General features: G+C 42.9%; 1 protein-coding gene across 2 annotated transcripts in view; it reads right to left on the bottom strand.

Moving 5' to 3' along the window:
* Positions 1-15,552, bottom strand: part of mtmr7b (myotubularin related protein 7b) — an 89,536-nt gene that overhangs the window by 4,639 nt on the left and 69,345 nt on the right. The window contains exons 11-12 of one of the 2 annotated variants that reach the window (XM_069924563.1): positions 10,790-10,916; positions 923-941 (exon numbers count right to left, since the gene is read on the bottom strand). In XM_069924563.1, the coding sequence (XP_069780664.1) occupies positions 923-941; positions 10,790-10,916 (146 nt within the window). The remainder of the gene's footprint in view (positions 1-922; positions 942-10,789; positions 10,917-15,552) is intronic. The other variant, XM_069924562.1, reaches the window with a different exon arrangement.

The following is a 15,552-nucleotide window of genomic DNA, read 5'->3' as shown; positions in this document are numbered from 1 at the left end:
AAGTAGATTGGCCCCCATTAGCCAGATTGGATTTACCATGGACTTTTCTAAATCTGATCCACAATGATGGAGTAATAAACACAGAAACAGGTCCTTCACCCACCGAGTTCCTTAGCATTTTACACCACTGCATTTCAAGAGGTCATCTAAATAATGTGGCGAGAACACCTGCATGGAAATTATTTCCCATGGTTGGCAACAAAAAAAAACACTGATACTACTAAAACAGGCTGAGATATGCAAGCACTTGGGCTGCAACTTGTTGCAGTCCTCTGGTGCTCCTGGGTCCAGCTAACAAGGTCCACGTTTCTACTGTAGACATACCCATCAACAACCTCATACTCAATGTCATCAAAACCAAGCAGCTGATTGTTGACTTCGGGAAAAGAAAACCAGAGGTGTATGATCCAGTGATCAGAAGAGGAGTGGGCGAGCAAATTTAAATTCTTGGGAATCACTATCTTGGAGGATCTTTCCTGGACCCAACACACAAATGGGATCGTGAAAAAAATACGTCAGCGCCTCTACTCCCTCAGGAGGTTGCGGAGGTTTGGTATGACATCAGAAACCGTGGAAAATTTCTACAGATGTCTGGTAGAAAGCATGCTGACTGGTGGCATCACAGTCTGATATGGGGACATCAATACTCAGAGCCTAAAGCCCTGCAAAAGTTAGTGGACACAGCCCAGAACATCATAGGTATAACCCTACCCACCATAGAGAACATCTATGGGGAACACTGCCATTGGAGAGCATCAGCAACCAAGGATCCACACCTCTCAGCACATACTGTTTTTGCTGCTACCATCAGGAATGAGGTGCCACAAGGCTCACACCACCAGGTTCAGGAACAGCTACTCTCCCTCTACCATTAGACTTCTCAACAACAAATTCAATCGGGGACTTATTTAAGGACACCTACTTTGCACTTTATTGAATTTCTCTCTCTGTATTGCATGGTTTATTTACATTTTTTTATTTGTTTACATGTGTATATTGATTCGGGGTTTTTTTTGTACTGCCAATAAATTCTGCCTCGCCTACAGGAAAAAGAATGCCAGGGGTTGTATAGTAATTTCATGTATGTATTCTGACAATAATCTGAAATCTGAGTCCTGATTATAATTCCAGCTGCACACTAAACTATTGATATTTCACAACTTGGAAGAAAGAAATCAAATGCACTCTATCTCATGACAAACAGGATTCACTGGATACCATTGAAGAGAGCTCTGGAAAGTCATGTACTGCATACAATGAACAGCAGGGTCCCAGGTACTGATACTTAATTCTAATCACAGCTTCCAGTCACAAAAACAACCCTCCAACATCATCACACTCTGCCACCTATCACCAAGCCAATTTCCGATCAGTTTACCACACTGCGCTGGATCTAATGGGCTCTTGCCTTGTGGATCAATTTCCCATGTGGAGCTTTGTCAAAGCCCTATTGTAATCTATCTTTACCAAATCAACCATATAAAATCTCATGGACACATTCAGACATTTCAAAAAATTCAATCAGATTACAATAGTTAAACAGGACCTGTCTTTATCCTCCACAGAAACCACTCCAGTGGCCCGAGAAGCCTAAACCTCTGGCCTATCTCTTCGGCCAACTTTTATAAAATTTGTCCTTTTGTTCCTATACTTGCGAGCAAGCAGAACTGAATGTAATCGCAAGGTAATAATATTAGATGCCTTGTTTTTTTAATCTACTACCTATCCCGATTAATTCAAAATTCTCAGGCCCAAAATGTTGGTTATGTATCTTTATCTTTGCCACACAGATCGTTGCTTGACTTGCTGAGTTTCGCCAGCATTTTTGTGTAAAGTACAATCACAGCATCTTGTTTAACTCTTCTGAATTCAAGTTGCAGGATCTCAAGAAAATTAAAAAAAATAAACTACAGATAACTGGAAATTGAAAGAGACAGACAGCAGGTCAGGCAGTTTTTTGTGAAAAAAGGAAAAGTCAGGATTTCAGGCCTTGGCTGGGTTACAGTTATATCCTCAGCTCTGAAAACACTGCGAATGGAAGAGATTCAATTCCTCCTATATTTAGTTGATGCACAAGGAAGAAAAGCAAATCATCCTGGTCAATGCCTGGCTGTTTTAACAGAGCTCTCATTCTACAGCGAACACTTCACATTCTGGATTCCAACCACTGTGACAAATCAAAAGGCAATTACTGTTGGACAAGGACTTTTCGTAGTTGCATACTTACCTGCTTCGGGACCAGTGATGACGTACTTGAAGTGACACACGGGAGTAATAGCATGCATGCGTGAGTTTGTTAAGCAGTCAGAACATGGTTGATGGATTTCAGACACGGGAGGATGAGAGTGAGAGCGTCAGAATCACCCGTGGGGCAGCGAGCCAATGAGAATTGGCAGGGTAGTGTTTGGGGAGTTGAAGAATTCAGAGTTGTGGCTGAAGGGAATAAATAAATTTGACTCCATTTTGTGCTGAAAGAAACAAGTGACTGTATTCTTTATTTGTTTGTAAACTGGGTAAATCAGTGTCATTACAAGAGGTGACCCTGCGGGTTCACAGTACCTTCTAATTTAAAATGGATAGTGATGATTATAAACCCCTTACAAGAGCAGTTGGGGAGGTCAAACTGAAGATTCCCCCCACCCCCTTTTTATTAATAATGTACCAGAATGGTTGACGATCTTCGAAACACATTCCTCCGCTCTCAGTGTGACAAGTCAGAAAACAAAGTACGGTTTACTCGTGGTGCATCTTCCAGAGCAGATTGCCTATGTAGTGGGGGATGTTTTAGTGTATCCAGATGGTAATCTCCCACACAACATCCTCACGGTTGCTATTTTGTGGTGTACTTAGCCATTGGGGAGACTCGTATGGCTGAAGTACTAGCTGATGACACCCTAGGCAATAGGTAACCGTCACAGATGTTAAGGAAATGGGGCAGACTAGCTGGAACAGACTCTGTCAAAGGGGATCTTTGGAAACAGAGGTTCCTCTGTTTACCTTATCATCTTCAAGGGCATTTGGTGAGCATCGTTCGGATGTCCACCCTCGATCAGTTGGCGGATCATGCTGTCCACGACCTTCGCAATGAAAATAGGTTTGGCTTCTTCCCCGAGTCAGCAGGAGTAAATGGAGCTGGAACAACTGCATAGTGAACCTTGTGAAATGCCAGCACCTTATTGAAGGTAGCGCCAAGTCCTTATCAATCGAACATAGCAACAGCACCTTATCAATCGAAGATAACTGAGTTTGAGCAGCAAATGGCAGCAATGACTACACAGGTCCAGACTTTGGGCACACAACAAGATTCCTTCTGTCAACCTCGTTGGAATCGTGGTGATCAAGGACATGGTAGAGGCAATGGGCAGCATATTTGTAGAATGCACTGGAGATTTGATGCTGCTGCCTGGTCATGTCAGCCACCTTGTGACTTCTACAAATGGCAGCCAGGAAATGACCAGTGCAAGCTGCTGCCCATGGACATGTCGGCCACCATATCTTCCTCAAAGTCCACCTCTTGGGTTCAATTCTTTGTGGATTTGGGTGCAGAGATTTCTGTGGTCCCTTCAGCCCCTGAGGAACACAAACACTCCAATATATCATGTGTTCTTTCAGCCATGAATGATTCTCAAATTCAAACATATAGCCAGAGGTCACTCGCGTTGAATTTTGGTCTCAATAAACCTTTTTAGTGTGTTTTCACAGTTGGAAATTGGAAAATTTCATTTTGGGAGCAGATTCCTTGTCACATATTTCATTATTGATGGATTTGAAAATTGCTAAGTCATGGACCACAGCTCTTATATCCAAGAGAGCTGCATTTGTCATCCCTCCAAATGTCTATGTACTTGCTGGCCTTGATTTTGCGTTTGTTTACATCAACGATATTCAGGTTGTAAGTGTGGATGAAGAGGAACACAAGCGCCACCTTATTGTTTCTGAGGCTTGATGAGTTTGGCATTATGATCAGTCCCAGTAAAGGCATCTTTGGTGCAGATGGCCTTATACTTTTGAGACATAGAGTTACACAACATGGAATCAAAAGTGCAAGAAATTTGAGAATTTCCTATACCTGTAGAATTTGGCCAGTTACGATGTTTTTTAGGCATGTTGAATTTCTATCACTGATTCCTGCTGAATGCCACAGCATTTCTATTACCCCTTACTGAACATATAAAAGGATCTGTTTTCAAAAGACCATTAACTTTGGGAGATGATGCTGTGCGTGCTTTCAACGATGTGAAGACTTCGCTTGTGAATGCCATGACTCTTGTATATCAAAAGTCCAACACCTTGCTCTCTTTTACCACAGATGCATCTGTCAGTGCTGTGGGAGCAGTGTTAGACCAAGTCCATGGGCAATTGGAACCTCTGGTGTTTTTTTTCAACCAAGCTGGTTCATGCAAAGTATAGTACATTTGGTAGAGAAATCTTGGCCATGTATCTTGCAGTGAAACATTTCCATTTTTTACTGGAAGGTCATCCTTTCACCATTTATACAGACCATCAGACTCTTAGGCATACTGCGAATACAAGCACACATCTCCAATTGGACTTCAGTTTACAATTTTCATCAGACATACGGCACATCCAAGGAAAAGCGAATGTCATGGCTGATGCACAGTCCAGGCCATTGATGCTTTACATACAACTGGTGTCATTGCTTTCACTGCCATGGCTCATTCACAGGACACCAATCCTCTCCGGTATCACCGGATCAACTCTGGTCTCCACTTTCAAGATATGACCCTGAATGAATCGGGTGAAACGTTAGTCTCTGATTTTTGCACAGGAAGACCTAGGCCTTTTGTGGCAGCAACAATGAGACAGGAGATTTTTGAGTCTCTTCATAATCTATTTCATCCTGGTAGAAGGGCATCAATCAAACTGATTACAGAACGTTTTACCTGGCCCCATGTTAAATAGGATGTTGGATTATGGGCAAGGACCCGCTTACTGTGTCATTGCTCCAAAGTCTCCAGACACATGAACCCCAAGCTGGGGGATTTTGTTGTTCCAGATTCCCATTTTCACCACATGCACCTGGACTTGGTAGGCTTGCTTCTGCCATCTTGGGGATACACTTATCTGCTCACGTGTGAAGAGTGGACTACCAGGTGGCAGGAGGCTTTCCTGTCACTGACATCTTTGCAGAGTCAGTGGCTCAGACTTTCATGGATTGTTAGATTCCATTTTTTGGTGTACTGGGCACTATTACAACAGATCAAGGGTCTCAGTTCAAGTCGTTGTTGTTCTGTGCTCTCATTGATCTTTTGGGCCCAATCCATATTCGCACTACGGCTTACCATTCACAGGCCAATGGCCTCATTGAGTGTTTCCATCGACAATTGAAAGCAGCATTGACAACAGGTGACGATGCATCTACATGGAATGAACATTTGCCCATGGTTCCCCTTGCTGTGTGTACTGCTCTTTGTTAATTCGTGTCCAGGAACAAGGCTCTATGGTCCGGCGAGTTATGCTGACCTACTCCTATATGACATGCATCACCGGCAGTGTATGTGCTGAATGATTTACAATGCTGTACTCATGTGTTTCTTCAGTATGATGCTGTTCACATATCACTTCAGCCCATTTACGATGGTACTTTCCAGATCTTATAACATGCCCAAAGACTTTTAGGATTGATAGAAATGGAGAAGGTGACATGGTTTCTATTGACAGTCTGAAGCCGGTGTAAATCAACGGTCCATTTTCTGCTTTAGGGACAGAGTCGGAGGACGAGCCAAACCCCTGCTAGTTGGACCGTACATTCCCTGTTAATCGTGCAGTATCGTACAAGGTCGGGCCAAACTGTCGACATCTCCAGACCATTACATAGCAGGATAGTTTCATTCAGTTGTCTCCTTGCATGGGTCAGAGTCTGAGGTGGGGGTGGGAAACTGTTGCGGTTGCATACTTACCTGTGTCGGGAGCAATGCCGGTTGCCACTGATGATGTAATCGAAGCAACGCGCAGAAGTAATAACACGCATGCACGGGTTAGTTAAGTATCAGCATATGGGTGACAGATCTCAGACAGAGGAGGAGAGTGAGAGTGTTAGGATCACCCATGTGTCATTGAGCCAATGAGAAAGTCAGAGGGGCTTAGCTGGGTGGTGTTTGGGGACCTGTATGCAGGATTGTTTCTGAAGAGAATAAAGAAAATTGACTCCAATTTGTCCTGAAAGAAACAAGTGTATTCTTTAATTGTGTGTTAACTGGGTAAATCAGCGTCGTTACAGACTAATGGCATGATCAGGATTCTGCTAAAAAACCTTTTTATATGCATACTAAAAAGGACCATGGTGCCATTCAAAGCATTGCAGAGAAGATTGACATTTGGATTACACTTTGTTTCCACCACCCTGGAGGAACCCTGCAGGACTCAACAGAAGGCATTTACAAACTGGGGCTGCTCGGGACCTGTGTATCCTACCCGTGTAGCAGGTCCCTGCAATCCCCTACACACTTGACCCTGAAATGCCCAGTTGAATGGTGACTGGTCAATTTAAGGGTGCTCCCACCGCTTGGGTGACATGGTGAGTGATGTGTCACCCATTCACCGCTTCGCCGGAGACTCCACTGGAAATCCTCTGTTCCTTGTGTTGGCCTCCAAAAGGCAAGTGGCCGGAGCGAGCACTGTTGGGGCCAGGATGGTGGAAAAGCACGGAATCAGGGTCGGGGGAGGCGAATACGGAATTGGGGCGGGCTGGGAAAAATGCGGAGTTGGGGCCAGCGGGGAGCGGAGTGGGCCGACAGGAAATGGAGATGGGGCAGAAGCAATGGCTGTCCTTCTCACCCATAATCCCCCATGCTGCTGGAACCGCTCTGGCATTCCAGCAGTGTAGGAATTATGGGTAAGGAAGACAGGCATTACACGCAAGCGCTAACATCATTTTTTACCCGGGCAGCCATCGATCTCTTACAAATTGACCAGGAGCAGCTACATGGTGCGAGTATACAGGTCAGCAATTCACCTCCAAGGTGGTTTGCCAACCCGTGTGTGGTTTTTTAAAAACTCTACACACGAATTGGCCTGTACGTGGGTAGAAAACCTGCCAAACTGGCAGGTTAAACTCATGTTACAATTCAATTTGTAAAACCCTAGAGAGAGGGGTCAACATTCAAAATTGTGTGCTGTTTATTACATAATCTCATTTTCATGAGAGCAAGGGTTTTACCACTGGCTAATAGCAAAAAGTTACACAGTAGTATAGTGGTGATGAAGATAAGGGAAATGGGAAGGTAACCTGGAATGATGGGATCTCCGTAAATGCAACTCAAATTCCATTTCACCAACAGTCCTTATTTTTCCATCTCCATTACTCATCATCACAGAACCTATTTGGCCTCATTTCCAAAATGAAAACCAATACAAAATTAACAACCAAACTATCAATCAATATTTTGTTAAATTGTAACAAAATATTAACCAATCACTCTTGCAATTTTGCTTCTCCTAGTACTCATTTGCAGTTTTCCCAGTTAAGGACTGTTAATTTACTGAAGAACAACTTCGAGTATCTTGTCGTTGTGAATGTACAACACTGGAATGCAATGGTTCTGAATGGATGCCATCAGTCATGGTTGTCTAGCTGATAGCAAGAGCCTCGGCAAACAAGCAGTAATGGAAGGACAAATGCAGTCAGAGAGGAAAGCCAAGTTGATCACATTGCAACCACCATCACTCCACCAGGATGTTGCCTCAGCAATCCAAGTAACCTACTAGGACAAGTTGCTGATCTGCTATTTCACCTGAAAGTTTCTTTAGATTCTGGAATTCCACCTCATTCTAGAACAGCCAAGTGTCATTTACATGATCAAAATTTAATCATCCTACAAGGTAATCAGCATTTTCTTTGAATGAAAATTGAACCACTGGTCATTTAATGCTGGAAAATAATTGTGCCCTCTAGTGTGCTACCAGAATTAAGAACACAGGAAATTAGAACAGGAGCAGACCCTCAGCCCTTTATGCCCTTTCTGTTTTCTTTCCCAGAGTCTAAGACAACAAATGTGCTTGAGAAACTCAGGAGATCAAGCAGCATCCATAGTGAATCAATGTTTCAGGCACTTGTCCTCAGTACCATCACATTTTTATATTTAACTCACTTTTTCCAGAGTCATTTCTTGTACTATAACCTTATCCCACAGTTCCCTTAACATCCAGTAATCTTTCGTTCTCTGTTCTGAAGGAACTCAATGGTGAGCTTCCACAGTTCTCAGGGGTAGTGAATTCCAAAGATCTACCACATCTTGAGCAAAGAAAGTTTTCTTCATTCAGTCGTTGACCACCTACCTCTTGTTCTCAAATTGAGCCCTTTGCTTTGGCGCCTGAGACAGAAGAAATACTCTCCCCACAACTAGCCTAACAAGCCATTTTTGTAGGTTCCACTCATTCTACTAAACTCTTGAGTACAGGTTCAGTCAGATCAATCTCTCCTTGTAAGGAAAACAAAATTATCCCTGAATTTTGTCCAGTAAATCTTCATTGCACCTCCTCCATAACAAGTAGATCTTTCATACATAAAGAGACTCAAATTATAAAAAATACTCAGAATACAGTTTTATCAGTGCCCTGTGGCGACTCACCACAAGGCAGGTGAACCAGCCCCACTTGTAAGCCACGCGGCGGGGCAGCCGACCAAAATGGCGCTGTCGGGGGTTTCCCTTCCTTCCAGCTCAGGGCTCAGAAACCTGCACTTGCGTTAGGGTTGGGGTTTGCCCAGGTGATGCCCAGGTGACGTCAGCGCCCTCCAGCGCGGTTCTCAGCCAGGTCCAGGCTGGGAGTATAAGTGCAGCCCAGCAGCCTGGAATAAACTAGTCTGCTCACTGAGCTCAACCCTTCTGGTTGCATCCGCTATAACCCTATAATATTTCAATAAATTTTCCTTACTCCCCTGTAATCATCCCCTCATATTATAAAGACTCTACCATAATTTGCCCTTCTAATTGCTGCCCTTCAGTTCCTTGTACATTCCTTTGAATATCAACACTACCCAATCTTGCACCATTTGACAAGTAGCTGACTTTCTGTCTTGTTCGCCAAGCTATAACCTCACAGTTTTCCATGTTATATTCCATTTTCCATGTTCTCACCCAATCACTCAACTTGTCAACATCCTCCTGAAACTCCTTCCATCTCCCCCACCACCCCACAAACACTTAAAATTTTGCTGAGTTTGGAAATGTGATCTTTGGTCCAAATTGTACTTCTAAAACTGGGGCTCATGCATCAATCCCTGTGATATCCCAGCCAGACAATCTGAGAAGAATCCATTTATTGCTATTCCTTGTTCTTAATCCAGTACAAACTCTTTATCCATGTCAATATATTAGCACAAATTCCATGTCCTTTGACTTTGCAGACCAATCAAAAACCTTCCAAAAACCCCTAAACAGTACTGGCTCCCCTTTACTATTTTGCTGATCACATCCTCAAAGATCTTCAACAGATTGGTCAAGAATGACCTTCCTTTCACAAGTCCCATCAACTATGTTAATACAGTTATTATTTTCAAGTAGTCCTGACATTATACCTTTAATTCTCATCATTTCTTTCATAAAGAGGTTTCTTCTGAGTTTTTCTAAAAAAAGTGAATGTGGTATCACTTCTAACCAGTACTGGGGCAAACCAACATTATGAACCTTTAGCTTCAGTACAGTAATCATGTGGTGTCAGTCAAATTAGACTCTAAAATAATGCATTTAAATATGTGGTGTGTACCTCAGGAAAGATATATATAAATTTGACTTTGGGCTGATGTTCTATTCCATCTTCAGCTTTGCACTTGGGTACGAAGATTGAACTGTCTGTAAAGACTACATCGTTTGTATTGCGTTTATCATGGTTAAAGGAACTTGTCAAGTATTGGGCTCATCAGGGGCTGACCAGAACCTTTTCACTCAGAGCAAGGTCCATTTTGGGAATGAGCTGCCAGAGGAAGCTGTAAAGGTGTGCAATTACAACATTCAAAAGGCATTTGGATAGTTATATCGATCAGGAGGGCTGAGAAGGATATGAATCAGAATGCCAACTTGATAATGCATGGACAAGTTGGACTGAAGGGCCTTATCCATGCTGCTTGACTCAATAACTATTGCTAATTACATGTGAATAATATTTACTTAACTGAATTCCCAAAGGGTAACAAAATCCTTTGAAAGAGTCCCCCAGCAAGAATTATATTCACATAAGAGTGGTTGGAGGGGAGTTGGAAAGCATAAGCATAGGAATGGACCATTTGGACCAAAAGGCCTGTTCCATGGAACAAAACCTTTTTTGGATGACACTAAAAACCATTTGCCCATCCTGTTCATTTATTACAATCCACCAGCAATCTTTCAGAATTGGTGGCTACTCAATGGTGCTACCAATAATCTAATGTTTATTTCATAACTCCAGATCATTTATTTGAAATGAGCAAACCCAAGCCTGACTTCATGGAACATCTCTCACCTTATCTATTCCCCTTCCTATCTTGGTAACTCTCTAACTCTTAAGCTATGTTCTCATCGTTTCACCATACCTACATGCATACAGTATGGTAATAGGGCCCTTCCGGACTATGAGACTGTGCCACCCAAATACCCCAATTAACATACAACCCCTGCATGTTTTGAAGGGTGGGAAGAAACCAGAGCATTCGGAGTAAACTCATGCAGACATGGGGAGAACAGACAGTGCTGGATACAAATCCAGGTCACCAGTGTTGTAATGGCATTGCACTAACAGCTACGCTGACTATAAACCTCTTAGTGGTAATTAATCAATTTAAAACAAGTATTACCTCTTCTAACATTTCAAGTTCCTCTTCGAGCTGTTGGGTCTCCTCTTTCACAGCCATCAAGAATTCAATCACAGACTGTCGAGGATGCATTCCTTTTTCAAACCGGTTATACATGCTCCTCCAAAACCTGCTTAAACAGAACAGGCAACTCGTATTTCCAAATGCCAGGAGTTAAAAGTGAGCCAAATTTTGGCATTTGACATATGAAATGATGTTCAATTTTTATTTTTTATTTTTAAAAAGAGAACAAGTTGCAAAAAAATGAATTGTAAATGCTGATAATCAAAAAATTTAAAAAAAAAAATGGTGGAGGCACTAAGGATGTCAGGCAGCATGTGTGGAAAGGAGTTCCATTCCACTTCTGACAAATGGTAATAAGGGCTATTTCCTCAAATGCTGTCTGACTTTGAGTGTTTTCAATTATTTTCTATTTTTGTTTTATTATTTTGAAGCGATATCTCGGAGATTTATCTGACTTTGGCTAAAAAAAAAGAGTTGGAATCATAATTTTGTGAAAAGAGTTAACATGGTTGTGATGTATTGTACTAAGGATTCCTCTTACACATTTCCTAGTATTTATATTTCATATCTGCCTTCACCAATATTGCAATTAATGTTAATGTTCAATAATGAAAGATATGACTGTACTCACAATAACCACACCAGCAGTGCGAGTATAAGACAGCTTTAATAAACTAATATGTACACTAAGAAGTCTTGTCTCTCTGCAAGATGAACCTGGAAGTCTAGACTGTAGCTCTGGACTGCTTTATATACAAGGTCACCGGGATGACCCCTGGTGACCTAGTGGTGTAATTACATATCACCACAATTACATATCACCACAATTACATATCACCACAATGATTCTGGCGGGGTCATTTGCTAAGGTTACTCAGGAAACTTTAAACTAGAATGGTTGGGGGGAGGGAACCAAATGAAGGAGAACAGCAAGGAGAAGGTTAGAGTGGAATCAGAGAAAGCTTGTAGACAGTGTTTGAGGGGGGAAAGACAGGTGATAGAAAAGTGGGGATGCTCTATACGAAGATTGTCAGAGGTCGATTGCAAAAGATCATAAGAGAGCTGTTGGTAAAGATAGGGGCCGACAGGAAGTAAAAAGTGGGAAATCTCTAAAATGCATATATTTTAATGCTAGGAGCATTGTAAGGAAGATGGATGAGCTGAAGGTATGGATTGACACTTGGAAGTATGACATGGTAGCGATTAGTGAAACATGGTTACAGGAGGGATGTGACTGGCAGCTAAATATTCCTGGATTTAGGTATGATAGAACCGGGGGGGAGGGGGGGGGAGTAAGAGGGGGTGGGGTTGCACTACTTGTTAGAGAAAATATTACAGTGGTGCTTAGGTACGATAGAATACAAAGCTCATCCAGGGAGGCTATTTGGGTGGAATTGAGGAATGGGAAAGGGGAAGTTACAATTATAGGGGTGAATTATAGACGACTGAATAGGGAACGCATATTAGAGGAAAAAATTAGTAGGGAGATAGCAGATATTTGAAATAAGCACAGGGTTGTGATTGTGGGGGATTTTAATTTTATGAATATTGATTGGGAAACCCATTCCGTTAAAGGGTTGGATGGGTTGGAGTTTGTAAAATGTGTGCAGGATAGCTTTTTACATCAATATGTGGAGGTACCAACTAGAGAGGGAGCTGTGTTGGATTTACTGTTGGGGAATGAGATGGGTCAGGTGACAGGTATGTGTCGGGGAGCACTTCAGGTCCAGTGATCATAGTGCCATTAGCTTCAAGGTAATTATGGAAAAGGATAGGTCTGGGCCCAGAGTTGAGGTTTTTGAGTGGGGAAAAGCTAGGTTTGAGGAGATGCAAGGGGTGGATTGGGACAATTTGTTTTCTGGGAAGGATGTAATAGAGAAATGGAGGGTCTTTTAAAGGAGAGGTTTTAAGAGTACAAAATCTTTATAAACCTGTTAGGTTGAAAGGTCAGGTCAAAAGTTTGAGAGAGCCATGGTTCTCAAGGGATATTGGAAACTTGGTTTGAAAAAAGAGGGAGTACTACAATAAATATAAGAAACAGGGGGAAAAAGAGATGTTTGGGTACTATATGAATGTAAAAAGAATCTTAAGAAAGAAATTAGAAAAGCTAAAAGAAGGTATGAGGTGGCTATAGCAAGCAGAGTGAACGTAAATCTGAAAGGTTTCTACAAATATGTAAATAGCAAAAGGAAAGTGAGAGATAAAATTGGTCCAATAGAGAATCAGAAAGGACAAATGTGTGTGGAGCCAAAAGAGATGGGAGAGGTCTTGAACAATTTCTTTTCCTCAGTATTTACTGAGGAGAAGGATATTGAACTGTGCAGGGTAAAGGAAGCAAAGGGGGTATATATGGAGACTATAGGATTAAGAAAGAGGTAGTACTGGAGCTTTTGAAACATATAAAGGTGGATAAGTCTTCAGGTCCTGACAGGATTTTCCCCAGGACCATGAGTGAAGTTAGTGGGGAAATGGCGGAGGCTTTGGCAGTGATTTTTCAAATGTCATTAAAGACAGGTATAGTGCCGGAGGATTGGCGTGTTGCGCATGTGGTTCCTTTGTTTAAAAAGGGTTCGAGGATTAAGCCTAGCAATTATCGGCCTGTAAGTTTGACGTCTGTGGTAGGTAAATTTATGGAAAGCGTTCTTAGAGATAGTATATGGAGGGACAGGATCTGATCAGGGACACAACACGGATTTGTACGTGGAAGGTTGTGTTTGACCAATCTTGTTGAATTTTTTGAAGAGGTGTCTAGGAATACTGATAAGGGTAGAGCAGTGGATGTTGTCTCTATGAACTTCAGTAAGGCCTTCAATAAGGTTTTGCATGGGAGGTTAGTTAGGAAAGCTAAGTCCTTGGTACTAATTTGGAGACAGTCAAATGGATTCAACAGTGGCTGGAAGGAAGGTGCCAGAGAGTAGTAGTAGATAATTGTTTGTCAGGATGGAGGCCAGTGACAAGCGGTGTACCTCAGGGTTCGGTATTGGGACTGTTGCTATTTGTCATATATATTAATGATCTGGAGGATGGGGCGGTGTAATGGAGGATTTAGAACAGCTTATGCAAGAAAGGATGCAGTTGCATCAGAAGACATAATCTAAATTCCACCATGGGGCCCAGGGATGCATATGAATCAGTAGACATTATCCAACTTCCACCATGAGGCCCAGAGATGCAGTTGTCTTTTGTTGGTCGCAGACTGTCAGGAGACCTTGAAGATCATTTGTTCAAAGAGATAAGATCTGAAGTAAACAACTTGTGGGTAATATAAGCCATGGTCCCACTGCTGAAGTTTGAGACTCTCCAAGAGGTGGCAACATCTCTCAGCAAGAAGAAGAACTTCAAGAGTCCAGCTAACGTCCCGGTCGAGGGAGGTGGAGAAGCTGCTACCGGCGCCCCGACAACCTACTACAAGTGAGCAGTCGTTGCCTCGCTTCGGCAGTTGGGACCAGTCCAGGCGTTGATAAGTATAATTGGGAAGGGCTTGCATATTGTAGTGTGAATTCAGCATTAGATTTAGTAATAAAGACTTGTATAAACTGAACTGCTCTCGGTGTGTGTGTGTCTATTTTCTTTTGGTAGCTCAAACACTATGACCAATCTAAAACAAACAAAATGAGAGGTATAAGTTTACCCAAGACAATTGGCGCTGCGAGCAGGGTTGGTCTCAAGATGTTTTGCCGAAAGAAAGAGGTGAGGCCTGAGCAGTTCTTGATTCCAGGATGGACTTCCAAAGACGATGGTTTGGCATGTTGGCCAATATCCTGTCTTTGTTGGGACCACCCCTCAGTTGGGATGAGAAGTTAGATCTATCAAGTGCGCCTCTGGGAGAGCGGGTTGCCACTCTCCTTCAAGAAAGTAAATTTCCTGTTAAAAAGGGGACGCTTATGGACGTTTTTTTGCTGCTGGCCACAGCCTTACGCCGCTCCGTTCAGCGTGAAGCAGAATCAGTTCAGCGAGAAGTAGAATCTCAGCATAAGAGAGAGCAACTAGAGGAGGAGCTAGAAGCCCTGCGACAACGCTGTTCCATGATGAGCGAGATTGTTCGCACCAGTTAGGACCGAGCCAAAGAATGGGAGGATATGCATGTCCAAACGATCTGTCGTAATATTAAACTCCGGCAGCAGCTCTGTGCAGATAAAGAAAGGCATGGAGTAGAACCCGATCCACATCGTATTCGTGCCATGATAAGGAATGGCGACGATCCTGATGTAATTGATGAATGGGACGGGAATATCTGGAATGATGACCACGGTAATAATGCAGATACTCCTCAGCATGTGCCAAACATACTACCCTCTCCACCTGCTGTTCATGCCCACCCCATAAGGCAGCAGACTTCCCAAACAGACGGAAGGGGGGATGATGTAAGGGAAGAGATTGAAGGGATAGATACCCCGATCTATCTAGGACCCAGGAGAAAATACCCGAACCCTTGCTTATGCTCAATGGCCCACCCCCTCTACAGGATGGCCTAGGCCTCGTCCCATCCACTGGGCAGAGGACCCTGTGGGCCAAAGTGGAAGCAGAGGTCAAGAGCAGTCAATGATCCGTGACTTCTCTATAAAAGAGCTGGCTGCCATTGGAGATCGATTTAGGCAAAAGGCGGGAGAAACTCTGGCAGCCTGGCTCCTGCGTGTTTGGGAGCAAGGAGGGGCTAATGTATATTTAACCCCTGAGGAATTGTTGGGATTAGGAACATGTCTACTGATATCCGGGTCACAGCTGAGCTGCGGGGTAGAGGA

The sequence above is a fragment of the Narcine bancroftii genome, chromosome 3, assembly GCF_036971445.1.
Source record: "Narcine bancroftii isolate sNarBan1 chromosome 3, sNarBan1.hap1, whole genome shotgun sequence".
Lineage (NCBI taxonomy): Eukaryota > Metazoa > Chordata > Chondrichthyes > Torpediniformes > Narcinidae > Narcine > Narcine bancroftii.
This window is presented reverse-complemented; position numbering and strand designations above follow the sequence as displayed.